Source organism: Schistosoma haematobium, chromosome 6, assembly GCF_000699445.3.
Source record: "Schistosoma haematobium chromosome 6, whole genome shotgun sequence".
NCBI classification, from domain to species: domain Eukaryota; kingdom Metazoa; phylum Platyhelminthes; class Trematoda; order Strigeidida; family Schistosomatidae; genus Schistosoma; species Schistosoma haematobium.
Window position 1 is genome coordinate 11,842,174 of NC_067201.1, and position 18,454 is coordinate 11,860,627.

Here is an 18,454-nt window from a genome sequence, read left to right on the forward strand (position 1 = left end):
GACTATCTGAATACAAATGTCAACATTGACTCATACACTTGTTCTATCATAAAAAGCTATAAATAGGTATTTTAGTAATCTTGTTTTTTTTATGAGTAATGATTCATTTAATCAAATCAATAGAACCAACCAGTGAGTTAATTAATTAAATTATCATCTTGTCAGCATGATAATATATGACAGAACTTAATAACTAACTTAGTTAATTAAGGTTATCCGAGATTAATTAAGATTTGATAATCATTTAGAAACGATGACAATAGTCGCGTTCGAAACAGTCTCATATATTCTCGTCTAGATTATTATTAGTACAAAGGGGCACTGAATACATATACAACTATACAAGTCACTTGATTTATGTGTAAGCTGTGATACTGCTCGGGTGCCCAAATCGAAGCAGGTGATTTTCTTAGGGGATCACACCCGGAGCCTTCGACCCAAAGGTCTGATCCAGAAGGCAGTGGAGCAGCGTCAGGAGATGCAGTCTCATGGTAGCCAGTGTCCAATAATTGGTTCATACACCATTTGTTTCCTTAGGATCCAGGGGTTCATATGCACAACTGGTTTGAAATCAGTGTTTTCCAAATGCCTTAAGTGGATCCTCTGTATCTACCAACCCGGTTGTAGCGCCAGACATTCCCTTTTCTCAACAACACTCTCACCGAGAGAAGGCAGTAAGCAGGACTTCCCTGATAATTGTCGTATATGCATGTCCATGTGTAAGCATTTGGAGAGGGAGAGCGGACTCTCCTAACCCTCTAGTAATTTAATTCAGTTTTCATTCCGCATTGAATGGAATTATAAAAGTTAAGGTTGGCAGACTGATGTGATTTGGCAGCATGTAACAGTAGAAAATATGATTAACAAACTGAAACACCCGTTAGATGATGCGCAGGTTATGATGTTTTTAAATAGTATAATTAATTAATGTTGTTTTGGATAAAAGCACCGATAACAGTAATCATGTACCATTGTTAGGTAAAGTAGGAAATGTTTGTTAGGAATGTGAAGTGGAATTTGAGATTGAAAGACATACAATCCAGTTATTCGTTTTCTTGAAAATACTTACCAATGAAATATTTTTCCTGTTATTGGTATCATTGAAATTCTCAGCGTTAAGTCATTTTGTTTCGTTTATCATGGATGTTACACTTATCATCCTTTAAAAAGATTAGGACCTTTAAAATTTGTTAACGCGTTGTTTGGTTAGTTTTAGGTCAGCTGTTACCAAAGTTTTACTAACTTTTATACAAAACGGCAAATTTTGTGGTGAGCACACTATTCTGAAGTTCAGAATTGAGTACAGATGACCGAATAAACAAACTGAATAACAAGCTACCTAACATTAATTAGAAAGTTATTCAATGCGAAACTTAGAACCTTGGTAAACACTATCCAGATGTGAATTATGAAAAATACATTGGTAGTTTTCAAAAAATGATCACTAAACTAAACGTTTGATGATTCAACCAGGCTGGTAGAAATGAAATTTATTCCGTTGTGACGATTCTTAACCAGTTTATTTCAAATAATCCTGTGATTTTGTGGCTCAATGTTTCGAGGCATAATAAGAGTTACCTCAATATCTATTCTAGTAGCTTAATTAGTTCAATATTGCGTTCGATAATAAATTTGGGTGATATAAGGGCTGATGGACGACCTTGAAAAAACTGATCATTTATCATTAAAATACACTTATGGATTAATGTAACGAATCAGGATTGAGAGTTATGGTTCTCATCACGAACTAACATTAACCATAAAACTAGACTGCTGTTTAGGGATACAAATTAAACGCCAGATCTATGGAGACGCTATCCATAAATTATTTTCCTCCAGGTTGTCTATCTCTTGATGTTAAGTTAATTTAACATATGGCTATCAACCTCCAATACATCTTCGTATGATTATCATTGAAAGGGTTTACATTACCCTATTGTTGGCATTTAGGACTGAATTTCGGTCTTTGTTGACATATGCATATCCTGAGGAGATTAACTCAGCATAGCAATACTCCCGCACATTTTATAGGATAGATTATCACGAAATCCATCCTATTTGAGACTTATAAGTAAGAAATATTTGAATCCGTGATCTTCACGACAGAATAATTAAAACTTACTAATTGCACATACATCATACCCGATGAACAAGTTAGCGACCATGTAGACCCACACGTTTAGTGGGTGACAATTTAGATTTAAAATGAAGGGTGCCGGTTTTGAGTCCGAATGTGAATATCGACGGACTAGGGGGATTACACACTGCTATCTTTTAAAATCCTAAAACACTTGCTATCCCTAACAATAACTAGATTATAATGCAGAAAAAAAAGCTATTGAAGTCCAACTTTTAGCTCACCCAAGGCCGCGCTAGAAATCGAGTCTAGGACATTCAGATCTACCCGCTATGATAGTACTTATTCTATTTACCTAGATCATTAACCAGATACTGAATCAAGGAGTTGGTTCCAAGCCAACTATGAAGTTACCCAGACGAAAGCAGATTGACTAAAGTCTCGAAACAATTAGCTTGATAGTTGAAAGTTTTAACCACCACTCGCACCCGTTTAATAGCTACTTTTCTACATTTATCCAAACCAATCAGAGCAACAAAAAGTCAGAACATATTTATTTTTCGTATGTAATTGTATTGTTTATAATCTGTTTTGATTTTTGTAAATGTCTAATGACAGAATGTAATAATGAAAAAAATCCTATTAAAGAAAATAAGTAGCATTTTAGTAATATAGTATCATCTAGAATAATCTTTTAGTTTTCTTAAATTCTGATCAGAGAAATATAAATGATGCTATATAATAGAAACAATATTGATACAAGTACTACACATATATACTTGTATGTAAGCAAGAAATACGAACAATGGTGTATACTCTAGGTTTATGTGCATGTATCTCTCTTCTGCATGTATTTATTATTAAACACACACAGAAGTATTGTAATATAACAATCACATAGTGAGTGATTAAAAATGTATGAAAATGAAAATTATGTAGCAACAAAAATAAAACTTTGGTGAAAGTGAGACATTGGACAATTTAACATTGAACTATAGTGACGGTGGTAGCTGTTACTCAACATCTTTTTCAATACAACAGACAATTGATTGTGAAATAGAGGAAAGAAAAAGTGGTAGAAAAGAAGAACATACATACTTGACTATCAAGAAAAAGACCGCAGATGATTAAAAAGCTTAGAAAATGTTAAATCTATATGTATGTAATTGCGTTGATGTACAAATTGAATAAGACAGTAATAACGAAGAAAGAGAGGAGCACGATCAATACCAGGGTAGGCAATGTGAAAAAATTATTGTGTGGATCGAACACAAAATTGCATACATACTCAAAACCGGACAATGTTAACCACCTCTGGATAAAAAAGACAATCCAACGAGAAACACTAGTGGAATAACAGGGTACTAATAATATTGGGACTTGAATAAATAAGCATTTAAAAGATGTAGATTATCAACTATGGAAAGTAGAGTAGAATAAACGAAAAGCCCAGTAAACAATTGACGCATAGAAAAAATCACAATAGATAAAAGAAAACGAAATTGTTAAGATCAAGTATTTTGTAAATGAGACAAAAACAAACAAATGACAGACTGACGTGAAAAGTTGAAAAAAACACAGAAAACCTATTCCTCACTGAAAAAATAAACAAATCTCAAATGTTAAATAAATTAATGAATAGGTAGATCAAGTCGAATCCCACAAATACAATACGTAAGCGCAGAAAGAAGCGAGTAAAGACAAATAAATAAATGAAACCAACATTGTTAAATGAGAAACAGAAAGAAGACCAATAAGCTGTTGTTTTGTGCTAAGTTGTTATGTATTTCTGTTTGTTTTTCTTTTCGAGATACAATGCACTACCCTACCTTATTGTTAATTATTGCAACTGAGAGAAAAGTAGACATAAAAATTTCTTTAAAAATCGTATACATGGCATAAGAAACTCTAACAGTATTAGTAACAGTAATAGTGAAAATAAAATGTAAAAATAGTATAAGCACAAGATTCAATCATTGTTGATCAACTGAACCACCCATCTACTCGCGCACACACACACACACACACAAATAAAAGTACATTGATGAACGGCTCTGGATAATAACACGAACCAGAACAGTCATAACAACAGTAATGATGACTAAAAGAAAATAACTTATTAGACAAGAAGGGTGAAATGACTTGGGCATATTTTTTAAATGTTATACTTTGTTAATTAGTATAACTCAAGATAGATCCCAGTTACATGTTCCGTTGTTGTCATTACGTTATTTATTCACTGTTGTCCATTAGAGAAAGAATTTAACCATCAAAGTTAAAAATGAAACAAATCTTCAACAATACTTTCTCTCTTTTTACTTAAAGAAAGATACATATTGGTAGGAAACAATAATTATTATTCAAAGAGGGTAAAAATCTTCGAGATGTGAATATAAATTAATTTGTTAGTACAATATAATAAATATGATACATCTATTTTGGTGTAGAAGTTTGAATCAAAATTAAAACTGCTGGTCGGTGAAATAGTGAACCATAGGAAGGAAACGAAAAAAATGAACCTGAGTGGTAAAAGACAGAAAGTGAACACATATAACATGACACTCATTAAATTATAATACACTAACAATCTTGAGAAAATACATGAACAAGTAAGTGATATTAAGCATAAATAATAATTTCAAGAAAGAACAATAAACAACAGCATACTATACATACATACACACACACATACAAGCGGGCGTGGAAACAGAGTACATAAACAATTATAATTGAATAATGAAAAAAATAGTAAAACGATGGTTACAAAAAAAGCTTGATGATGAAAAGGACAATAATAACAATAACGGACAAACAAACAAACAGAAGTCATTAAATGAAAGACTATTGTGAACTCATCATTATTATCTTGAATAAGTGTGAAGATACATAGCTTTATTATTCCCGAAATGTGATTACATAAATGGCATTAAATAGTAAAAATGATAATGAATAACTGTGAATAGATTGATGTGCATACAGGTGTAAAATGAGTAGATCATCATCGTCAGTAAAAAATGGGAAACTATGCCAGGAAATATGATAAACATTAAAAACAATCTTTTCCTTTCATTTAGAAATAAACAGAATACATGGAACCGAAGAAAATACTCCTATTTAATATGATGTCCATAGTAGAATAAGTGCAAAAAATCGATGGTAAAAACAAGCTAGAACAATGAAAAATCATTCGTTACCATTCAAACATATCAGCTCATTAATGATAGAAGAAACAATTAGCAAAAAACGAAGAAAAGCAGATAGAAAGATAACTTTTCCAAAGAAAAGGGGAGCAAAAAAATAAAGGCAAAAGATGTATAAGTCTCTTCCTGTCTATCATCATATTAAAAAAACATACACATCTCTTTAAAAACATTTTTTCAACTAAATGAATTTGCTAATAGGAAAAATAACTAGAATTTCTATTTGAATCACTAAACAACCAAAAACAGGACAAATTAATCAGAAATTAGATACATTACACTTAAGTGAATGTATGTTTATGTAAAATATAAGACTATAATTAACACATTATTACTAACGATAATAATAATAATTGTGTCCATATCACACAATCATTCGTAATATAATTGATATAGTTATGTAGAAAAACAAACAAAAAGACGAAAAAAAGATAAGTATCTCTATAAATAGTGTAGGCAAAATGGGCAATGCAACAAAATGGTGGGAGACCACACACATACAATAGTAATAATAATACAAGACCGATACATAAGTGAGCGACAAATAAACAATAACCTAAAAGAAGAAAATCATGTAATTTGACTGTGTAAGTTGATTTGCTTCCATGTTTTTGTTCACTGTCTCAGCGTGTGTCTGTTTATAAAAAGCAAACTCAAAAAAGATTTAATTGAATAAAACAAATAGAACACAATGAATAATAGTAATATCTCTAGTAAGCTTTGGCGCTAAATTGCTATCATTAATGATAACATACTTATCAAAATGTATTTTCTCATATTCTGATTCAAATAATAATAATAACAATAATAATAATAATCATATAAACACATAACTGAAAAGATATATGCACGCAAGATATCTAAAAGATGACTTGTAAGTTAGTATGCAGTATTAAAGTTTATTGGTTAGTAGGCTATTGGCAGCGGTGACAGCGTCGGGAGTAATTACAGCGGTTACTTTTCAATATTATTATTGTAATCATCCATCCATCTTCTATGAATAATAAACACAAACACATATGATGTATGTTTTCATAGTAGTTGAGGCATGAATTGTTTCGAAAAAAAGCTTGTTAGTTATAAACAAGTATAGAATTATCCCAAATAAACATGTAATAAAGTGACTAATTATGTAAACCCAAAATCACTAATCACAATTCATTATCATACACATACACACGTTGTATGTGTGCACATAGAAATTTATGAATATGAAAACTGATACTATGAAAATACTCAACAAACAATACTAGTAGATATTTTACAAACAGACGAATAAAAAGAAAAAAAGAAATTATCATTTATGTGTGTCTATGTGTATGCGCGTGTATTGTATGGTTATTGTATTGAATTTGCACAATGGATAAATAAATTACAACTACAACTAATAAATGATGTATGTTCAGGGTGGTGATAATATTTACTTGCTTGTTTGTTTATAAACATAGTAGAAAAGAAAAAGAAAGAGAGAGAATTACCATTCCTCCCACCCTTATTCTTAATTATCTCTGTTATCTTATCATAAATGTGACAGACTACTGAATAGCACTAATTGAAAGTAAGAAGAAAAAGTATGATTTATGACGAGAGAGAAAGGTACAAATCGCAACATACACATATATACACGCCAGCGAAAACACAACAATGGGAAAATATTGTTACAATGAATTAATTGTCGGCTCAGTTAATTAAATGAAACCATGTGTATATATGTAAAATGTTTATGAAAATAGATCATAGTAATAGTATTAATAATAATAATATACGTAAAATCAGATAGACACCTAAACAATGTCGAACGATAAGTAAGAATAACAATGCTAATAGTTAATATTGTAATCAAATATTTCACTAAGAATAAATTAAGAAAACAAAAAGAATCTTGTCTAATAAATCTGAATCTAATTAGGGATCATCTTTTACATTTTATTGTGTATAGCTTGTTTCACCTCACATACTTTTGATCGGTTTCGTCCACTAGAATTATCCTTTGTTAATTTTATTTTTATTCTCTAATAATTATGAATTATATATGATCATTATATAATAGTAATATTGTGGAACAGGGCCTAGAGAAAAAAAACTAAGCATGATAATGATGTAGTTCTCTTTGTGTGTGTGTTTGTGATATCAACAAACATTAGACAGGTTGTTTTTCATTAGTTATATGTTTAGATGACGATGAGGTTGATAAACAACAGTTGTTGTTTTGTTTCTTATTGTTATCATTGTTATTACTTTCCTGATGTTGTATATCTAGGGATGAATTCTGAAATACAAAACTAGTACTGGTAGAAGTAGTAACAGGGTCGACAGTAGTAGTATTCATTATTGTATTCGATCGGAATGAGTTTTCTTCGATAACTGTCATTTCAGTGGTCGGTACAATAGATTCTTCAAACGTAGTATTATTAGTTAATATTGTCAATGTATCTGCCGTCGTGGTTGTTGTCAACTCAGAAACAGAAGTACTAGCGATAGTGGGCACATCAAAAATCTTCGAATGATGATGTGTTAACAATTCTTCTGTATTACTGCCTTCTACTATTTGTTGATCTAAATCACAAGATTCTTGATTAGATAATGATAGCAAACCTGATGCAGAGAATAGATCGTCATCATCATTATAATCAGAATTTTTATGTGTACCACCATCATCAACACCAGCACAAGTAGATGATAATAAACATGAATTATTGAAAGTTTCTTTGAGTTCGTGCACAGATGATTCATTATCATGTTGTATACAATCTGTATTATAATTACTGTTTGGTAAATTCCAATTTTGAAACTAAAATTGAATATAGATATTTTTTAGAAAAGAAATATTAATAAAATAAACGTTTATTTACTGCAGGAAAAAAATCATGAATTAGAATAAATGAGAAAATATAAGAAAACTTTATTATCTATCAGGAATGAATGCGGTGTCCAAAGCGAGAAAGATAGGAGATTAGTGGCTTGTAGGAAAAACTGCACACACACACACACACACACATTTCTGGTTTCATATTACATACGTTTAACAAAAGAGACAAATAGAGTGAAACTACGATACGGCAGAAACAGACTAGAGATAGTATTTTAGAAATGACTACCTACCTTGCTAGGGTCAAAACGACTTGAGATACTACTGAAAGCTAGGGACCACTATGCAATTGTTTCGTCTTAGCATGGGACTCCGCAGAAGTACAAAAGGGTCGTCCGGTACAACACTGTTTTTCAGTATTACTATCCTAAATGAGATCAATCCCTGACGAATACTACACACAAACAATTAGATACTAAAGTAACGATAACAGTGAGGCGACTGATTACCAAGTTCATGTAAGAATAAGAGCTGAAATACTGATTTTTTTTTCACATATAACAGGACATAGTTTGATAACTTTTAATCACTAACACTATACAACGATAATAAAAACCTACCAGAAAAGAAGGAGAGGGGAACGAAAAAATGCAGGCAAATATAAAAAATTGATTGGAATGATTATAATTACAGTTTTTACTTTATAAAAAAGGACGGAATGACCAGAGTAATCACACACAATATCCTTTTCTTTATAACAGGAGAGTACTTATCACCACGTGAACGAATGAATAAACAAAGCAAACATGTGCAATGTACTTATGAAAAAAAGAATCATATATATATTTAAAAAGTACATAATTATGTTGTTGTTATTAAGTGAACACGTTTTTTTAAATATCTCTCTAGATTTATCGAAAAAAGGTAGAGGAAAGAATAGAAAATCATGTGTAACACAATACACTCAACATAACATACAAACATCAGAAAACTAATTTATTCTATAATGGTATTATTATTGTATACACATATATTACCTATACAACACATAACATTAGGAAGTACTATCATAGGCATACACACAAATATAAATAATTAAGAATAGTGTATACGAAATTATTACAGATTGCACGAATAGATAGATTCGTGCAAACAATAGTAATATAACCAACTAGAGAGAATAGTAGTAGTATTATATGAAATGGATGGAAACGCATTGGAAACTATGACCGGCCAGTAGCCCACCTTGTTGAAGTTAGTATTTAAAAGAGGAATAAGATCAGATGAAATCTCAATACAAATTGAGAAAATCTAATGAGCTTTATATCAAATTATATAACTTTTTATGACACATGAGACATATTAATTTTTCTCTTAGTCAAAGGACAAGTATATCACCCAATAGTTTGTTCTTTGGTATTTGATAGTTGTGATAGTCGTGGCTCTTTGAAGAATCAATGTTCATCAGGCCAAACCCATTTACTATTATGGGTTTGGCTTGATATTTTCATCTCTGTGCTAATGGGGTATAGCAACTTGAACCGATGTATATACATATCAAGTTCAATGTTGCGACTGACTGAAAGGGTGTTCGTAGGTTACCAGTGTTTAATCATACATATTTTAAAAGCATTGTTCAGGTATGCTGAGAGTATTGAATGATCAATGCTGAAGTTAGACGTAAAATATTAGGTGGCGAATCGGTTGATCAGTTAGTAAATCCTCATTCACCAAAATGGTTGGGATATGTGTCACAGATGCTCAAATACTGCCTATCTGTGTGTGTATTATGCATCCTCGACCACTAACTACTTCAATGTGTGATATTTGTTGATGCAGGAATATGCCAGAAGAAAATCATGAGAAGCTAAACCGAGATGTCACGTGAGATTATAGAGCCACTAACTGATGTGATGGACGTCAACACAATGATTCTAAAAGTTAAGCATTTACTACAAACCCTGAAGGTTCTCAGATCGATCGCTGATAGGGTTATAGGTGTGCACTGCAGAGGAGCTCCATACTAGGATGCAATGATTATAAAGCACTCCCTAATTTTCAATAGTATACCAAATGAGTTCAATTTGTGACCAATACCATTTATCATAGGAATAGCTAACAAAAATTTATTTAATTTAAATAACAACAAACCTGCGTTTCAGACTTTGTCTTGTTGGAACCATCATCATCTGTCGTATCAATATCATTATTATGATGACTATTCAAAAGTGCTGATACAAGTGGGTTAGCGAATAGAGCTGCTAATGCTTCTTGTTGTTGTAGAGGGTTTCGACTAACTGAATCAATTGGTCCACTTGGACTAGGACTTTTCATAGGTGAAGTTTGCATACACGTTTTAAATTTCTCACATGGATTTGATTCTGATGATAAACTTTGAGCATAACAACAACCGGTACTCTGTTCACTACTAATATTATTAATTTCGGTATCAATAAATAATGGTTTAAATAAATCAGTCGAAGCTGATGGCGATATATTCAATGAATGAAATAAACGACGAATTACACCAAGCGAATCACGTAAATGTTCTGTAACAAAATCTCTTTGCTTTTTTAAAACTTCCACTTCACCCTCCTTCTACAAATTGAAATGAAAAACAGAGAATGTAAAATTATTAATAGTAATATAATTGAACCCCTGTGCATGAGTGTGTAATTGTTTAATAGTGGACAGAATTTCGGTAGTTTTTTTTTCTTTGGGCTAAATGGCTTGGTCATGAAGCTTTCGAACTTCGCCATATATGACCCTCAGCTTTTCCTGTAGACCTCGGTCTTGATTGGTTATTGTTGACCCTTAGCCTGTCATCGTTCACTTCTTTATTTTGATTGTATCTCCCATTTATTTGATTCTTGGTCCTATTTGTCCATAATTTTTCTGATTTGATAGATTGGATCGATTTCAGTGTATTTGTTGACTGCTGATTGACCTGAGTACCAAGCTTTTAAAAATTCACTGGTGTTTTTAGAATTACCTTTATCGAAGGTCTCGACATTTCCCCAATCCAATGGGTGTCCACATACACTGATAAAAGTGAGGATATGCCATGCCATGACATCAGTAGAAGATACAATCAAAATAAAGAACTAAACGATGACACATTAAGGGTCAACAATAACCAACCAAAATCGAGGTCTACAGGACAAACTGTGGGTCACATGTGGAGAAATTCGAACACCTCACTTCTACATGAAGTTTATGCTGATGATGTCGTTCAGAAGAATGATGAAAGCTCCACGACCAAATCATCCAACTCAGAGAACAAAACTCAATCAAAATCATCCACCTGAGCTAAAAATCTCCACCATATCCAGATGAAATTCTGCACGATCCCAATTTCCAGAGGGTAAATGCAGTTCAACATTCCTAGAGAGCTCAATATATCTAGTTAATTTTGATTACTGTATAAATTGAGTTTTTGTTCTACTTTAATTTTTGACTCCTTTTCTAAATAAAAAACTATTCTGAAAGTCTCAGCTTCTTTATCATATATTAGCACGTGCAATATTGACGTTGAAATGTTATTGTGTGTTGTTCTATTGAGTTCGCCATCGAACACGTTTGCATAAGAATACGTTCAATCGTTTCGTATCATGGGCCTGTGCGTAATCCAATTTCAAAATATAACACCAATAAAACTAACGTAGATATTTTAACCTACATATGATTTAAAACCCACTACACACTTGATCAAAAGAGGTTTCGAAACGATTTGCTATGCGAAGTACTTACTAACCACTAAAAGTTATCTATACTTGTAAAATGTAGATTTTTAAATCAGGTGAACTATTTTTGTAGTTTTGTCCTCTGAGCTGGATGGTTTAATCATATTCTTCAGAGCGAAAACTTCTACTTCGATAAATTCGCGATATTGAGCGATAATCAACGTTCGACATGTACACTACTGAATTCCTTCTCAGTGACCCAGAGGTTAAGCGTTCACGCGCAACACGAAAGTCTCAAGTTAGATTCCCGGTTGTGAGATCGTGGGTGTGCATTGTCAATCAGGAGTCCTACACTAGGATAAATATCTTCTTCTCTGTTCGCGATCTCAACAACATTCAACAACCTCTACAATCCTCATACTGATAACAAGTGAATTCGCTTATCATCTAGTCAAGTGATAAATACTTGCATATTAATGAAAGCACAGGTTCTACTGTCTCTCAGACAGAAGCGAGAGGAAGAAACCTGGTACCATATACCACTTGTTTTCAATCATCGTATATTAAAATAAACATGAGGAATAAAAAAACCCAATAACTTTATTTATGTAAAAGTTACTGGTCTGATACATATGTTATCTGAATGTGTCTGTTATGGTTTATTGAAAGATGAGGTGAGTATTTCCTCGACTAGAAAGTTAATCTGCCAAAACTTAAGCTAGTAAATATGAACACAGACAAAAAAAAATTCAAAACACACAAAACGTGACTATGGTGATGTAAGACAACTTACTGAATCTAAAAGTTGTTTTACTTCATCTAATTCACGACGTAAAGTTATACGCTCTAGATCACAACCTGGATTACTGAATGGAGACGATAAAAGAATAGGTGACTGCGGTAAGTTGGTAAAGTTATCATTTATTGAATGTGAGAAAATCCTAGAACTTGTTCGAGTTCCACCAAGATCCAGTTGATTGGGAGATGAAGTTGAAGACACATTAGAAATACCACCCTGAGTTGAACATTCTGAATATTGTTGTGATCTAGTTGACTGGTTATTGTCCGGTTGGTCTGTGGATTCCGATGTCTATATTTGAAAGTTACAATTTCATTAGATAGTTAGATATTGGGTTTTGGAATATGACGATGACAAGGTTAAAAAAACTAAGTTTAATTAAATTAACACGACCATGATCATATGGAACACTAAGAGCTATGTGGAATGGTAGCTCAGAGGTTGATGCATGCGACTTTCAGCCATTAAGTTGTAGACTAGAACCCTGCCCAACTTAGGGGAACTGGATAGTATCACTAGTCTTTAAACATAGCGTGGCTCGTAACCAAGTATACAAATCTGTACTTGATAAATGGGTTGGATACTAGATTCGATTTGGCCGTAAATAATATTGAAATATGAGTCCCAAGCGATATAGTGACGATAAAATTTATGGCACATTTTTTTAATCCTTCCTTTCAACTATTGGTAATTGAACCTGAAATGCTTTCTTAATCAAATGTTAAACTAATAAGGTAGAACATCAGATATATACAAGAGTTGGAAACTAAGTTATTTATAAATCATTACTAAAGAAAACTAGACAATGTATTGCAAGGATTACTTAATATTGAGATAATAATGAAAAAAAACACTTGAGTAAGTTGACTGTAATAAAAAAGTATACAAAACAGCTGTAATATATTATGTCCTAAAAAAGAAAGATATCAATTTCAATATTACATACATGTGAGTAGTTTGACAAAATTTCATTACAAGTAACTTATGAATGACTCATTAATTCATAAATAAAGCCAATAGTGAAAGTAATTTGTATACAAAAACGCAGATACAAAAACTAAATGTGAATAAAATTCATCATGAAACTGACTACATATGCCTCAGAATTTAAGAGATTGAAAAATTCAAACTACTAAGTTGTTTAAGGGTTTTGGAGATTGTTAAGTTTTTCATTCAGATCATGAACCGATTGATGTTAGATCACCATTTGTTCCTTACAAAATCTGTTATACTGAAACTGTAAAAATGTACTTATTACGTACTCTAATGAAAACCGACCATGATTAATAATAATAATAATAATAATAATAATAATAATAATAATAATAATAATAATAATAATAATAATAATAATAATAATGATAATAATAATAATAATAATGGTTAGGTAGGATGTCACAAAGTTGGCCTTTATTTTTTCTAATAAATATCGATTATAATCAATAAAGTCAACGTAAATTGACTAAGATTTAAAGTGCATTGTTAATATGTCTCTTTTTGCTAGTTTGTCTATCATTCGCTACGTATTGAATAGTCCAATCAACTTCAAGTAAATTGAGATAAAATGGACAGTGAAGGACAACGATAACAATAATAATAACGAAATAAAATAACCTTCAAACACAAGATCACATGACCAATCTGTTATTATCACTAGGACGTTAATAGTAATAATAATTGTGATCAATAATTTCATCAAGGATACGAAAAATAAAATGATTTCAACTAAAAAAAAACAACATTTGTTCATATGTGAAATAAAAAAATAAAAAAAGGAATCTGTTTTGAGTATCCGGAGTTTAGAAAGGAAAATAAAGTTGTATGATATTATATTTATTTAATAGATTTTGTGGTTTTAAGCAAGCAATAACGATAGAAATATTATGAATATTAAAGAGAAAGAAAATAATACAAGTTATTATTGTAAGAAGGATAATAACAATTGTTATATTCATAGTTTTAATCTTTCATTATGTGAATGTTTGATTGCATATGCTTATTAAATATCTTAAAACATAAATATGGACTTCAGAGAGAAAGGAAATGTCGATGGAAGGATTTAGATGATAAAACATTTATTTTGTAAACAATCATCAAAATTTAAACGAGTAGTATCCAGAATAAATTGGGCATTAAGTAAAGCAGAAGTTTCATACATATAGTTCCCTTTATTATTTTAAAAAGAGCAAGAACAAAGATTCTAGTAAAATAGTATGAATCCATTTTTATAAGGTATATATTTACAATATTCAGTCTATTAATTTTATTTACACCCTTACTATACTACACGAATATGTATTCAATTTAACTTCCAACAAAACTCATTCATGTAAGTAATTTAAACCCATTATGTAATTATAATTTTAAATACCACAGGTTGTAAGCAGCTGACGAGAACCTACGAAATAAAAAAGAATTTATGCTATTCTGCTAGAATCTTTGTTCTTGCTCTTAAAGTAGAAGTCATTAAATATAAAGTTTTATAACTATGCTAAGTTAAAAAGCTCCAACAGTTCTAGGTGGAACTGTTTACAGTTCAAAACCTGGTATTACAAAAAATGTAATATTATATTTATGCTTTAGATAGACAGACACGGGTGTCATCAACATAGAGCATCGTTTCTCAAGGTAGGCGGTAGTTAGTCATACTTAACACAAGTCCTAAACACCTCAGTCAATGAAGACACACTAACTGACCAAGCGACTTTTCATCTTTGTCAAGTGGTATACGCCTAACTTCAACCAGTGCTCAATCGATGATTCCACGAAACACGAGCAATACTTCGAAGACAGCTATGATTAAAAACTTACAGACTACGCATGACTTAATGTTTAGAAATATGCATTATTAACATAGAATTTTACACTGTGGAATAAAATAGTCCCGTGTACACAGTTATGTTAGTTCAAGTGACTAATAAAATTTCAGTATAATTCAGTTTACAAAAGTATTTAAGTAAGCCATCTAGTCGGTCATTAACAGACGAATGACTTAACCACTAAGCCATCACCCCACTAATACTCATGAACACCATAGCTATATTGATATAAATTACTTTAAAAGTAAGTCACAGGATTTAATAAAACCGTCCAAACCGTTTCACAGTGAGCTGTCCGTAGATTAAAAGAGAACCCTGATTGCCAACCAGTAACATGACTAGTGGTTAGTTTATTGTGATAATTGAACAAAATAACATATACGAAGAAACAGAAGTGGTTAATCCCAATGAAATGGATTAGTTCATTTAAATAACTTTATAGTACCACAAAATTATATATATTGTGTACGAGATAGTAATGTTACTACTAATACTCATTTGACCTCGATTAATGTCTTCAAAATAACTAGTCATTTAGTCATAAGTAACGTAGAACTACGTGCATGTACGCCCCGGTTCAATTTGTTACGCTACATCAGCACAAAGATGAAATTATCAAAATAATTACGAGAGTAGAAGTAGTAACAGCATCAATGATAGTAGGAAACATTAGGGACAATATTATTCGAGAAAAAAACAATTGTTTTGTGGAAGTATTAGATAATTTTGAAACTGAACATTTAAGGAGAGGCAGGATGAATGCATCCGTGTCACTCAGACGTATTCTAGGCTTTCTCATCTGACATCATCAGCTATCAGTTACAATGGTAGCGCGGACCCCAACCAGATAGTCTGCAAATACCAACATGGTTCATTTCGACAGTCGATAATTCTATGGACTGATGGCGCGTTTTAAATTGCCCATCTCCAGTTTTCTTTTAACCTACTTCGAAATCAGTAAACATCCCGTATCGAGGTAAGTGATAGTTAGGCATTGCATAATAATGTCTCAACTTAGTTGATGAGGATCCCCAACTTCATCATATCCGAATAACACCTTCAGTTTTCCCTTCGAAATTGTAGCCTAGTTAGTTAAATAATAATAGAATAACAAGATCAATACAAATATTGTGATCAAAACAAGAAAATGGTGAATATGACAAAAAGTAGAACTAACCATTGAACAGTGATGAACACGGGAACCAATGGTACCAAATGATATAGCACTGGTAGAACTACTACTAGCACTACTGGCTAATCCAGAAGCATTTAAATCGACTCCTGCCGCCGCCAAAATTGGCAGATTAACGCGTCCAAGGGGTGTACCAACAATTGATGAAAATCGATTGTTATTACTCTTACTACTTAGTGATACTGGAGAAGATATAGGAGAACTGTGCCGATGATATCCAGTTTCATCAATAAAAGTTGAAGGCCAGCCTACTATGTGTTGATTTGATTTGATAAAATTACTCGATCGAATAATACTACTATTACTACTACCAGCCTGTTGTAAATTAGTCGATTGCGCTGAATCATATTGCGGTAAAGTATTATCCGATTGACATGTGATAGAATCCAAGAATTCACAACGCATTTGTAAACTTTTTATATCTTTATTATTATTTCCTCCCCTACCAGGTATACTAACTGGATTCGATGCGTAAAAATTTGGCAATGATGAACAATCACTTACACCAACATTACTACTTGTAGTGACAGTAACTAAAAACGAAGAATGATGATGACGATGTTGAGGATGATCTAGTTCCTCGGAAGTAGAATGTGTCGAAATGAAACCATCATCAGATGGTGAATGAAAAACCATATCTTGAGAAAATGTTGGGTAAACTGCATTAATATCATCGAAGAAAGCGGTGGCAGCAGCAGACGCAGCAGTGTTAGATGAAGTATGTTGTTGTCGTTGCGATTGTGTCAATTGAGATAATAGATCGACATCGAGATTACTGTTTAAAAATCCACCACAATCTATAAAATAGAGAAATACTTATGTAGACACGCATATGAGGATGATAACTATCTTTTTTTCAATGTTTAGTAGAATTGCAATATCTGTCATTTTCAAACATTTTTCTCGCTTGTTTAACGTGTCAGACAGCGTTACAAATAGGTGTAATTTTTAATGGGGAATTCAATCCAATTATTTAAAGCTTTTTATATGTCCCTAATGAACACGCCACTGTAGCGCGTCCCGAATTGCCAGATGAGAAATTCAAGTAAAGCAAACTTGTAGATTGAAATGAAACCTCTATCGAAAATTATGTTCTTATATTTACGACTCATTGACTAAATGAACAGAAGAATATTAGATATTTCATATATATTTGACATAGAAAAGTAAATGTGCTACAAACTCATGGACACGTATTTTATCCCAAACAATCATATAATTTATAGCATATTATTATTAAAATAAACGGACAAGAAATGTACAAAAATATATACATATTTTATAGACTGCCATAATGGAGATGGAAGTGAAGCAGAAACCTTAGCGTCAGTAGTCCTCAACATACACAAGGGAGAAAACCAGAATCTCAAATACAACATGGGGGACACAAACCCAATCACACATAATGGAGAAACTCTGGAAGATGAGGAAAGTCTCACGTACATGGAAAGCATTATCGACGAACGTGGAGGATGTGATGCAGACGTAAAGGCGAGGATTGGCGAAGCAAGGATAGCATTCAAATAATTGAAGAACACATAGAACTAAAAACAACAGTCTGCGAACCAACATCAAAGCCAGAATCTTCAATACGAACGTCAAAGTAGTTAGTTCTATTGTACGGAGCTAGAATTTGGAGACCTACTACAACCATCATTAAAAATGTACAGGTATTTATAAACAGTTGTCTACACAAGATACTCAATATCCGTTGGCCGGATAGCATCAGCAACCGTCTATTGTGGGAGAGAACAAACCAGCTTCCAGATGAAGAGGAAATTAGGAAAAAACGTTGGAAGTGGATAGAAAATACATTATGGAAATCATCAAACTGCATCACAAGGTAAGCCCTAACTTGGAATCCCGAAGGTAAAT

At 32.1% G+C, this 18,454-nt stretch overlaps 1 protein-coding gene across 2 annotated transcripts in view; it reads right to left on the reverse strand.

Moving 5' to 3' along the window:
• Nucleotides 1-1,595: 1,595 nt before the first annotated feature.
• The window catches only part of MS3_00008527 (uncharacterized protein), a 39,868-nt gene continuing 23,009 nt past the window's right edge, over nt 1,596-18,454 (reverse strand). The window contains exons 8-11 of one of the 2 annotated variants that reach the window (XM_051216856.1): nt 16,565-17,376; nt 12,563-12,859; nt 10,238-10,684; nt 1,596-8,068 (exon numbers count right to left, since the gene is read on the reverse strand). In XM_051216856.1, the coding sequence (XP_051065476.1) occupies nt 7,418-8,068; nt 10,238-10,684; nt 12,563-12,859; nt 16,565-17,376 (2,207 nt within the window). In that variant the 3' untranslated portion in view covers nt 1,596-7,417. Of the gene's footprint in view, nt 10,685-12,562; nt 12,860-16,564; nt 17,377-18,454 lie in introns of both variants that reach the window. The other variant, XM_051216857.1, reaches the window with a different exon arrangement.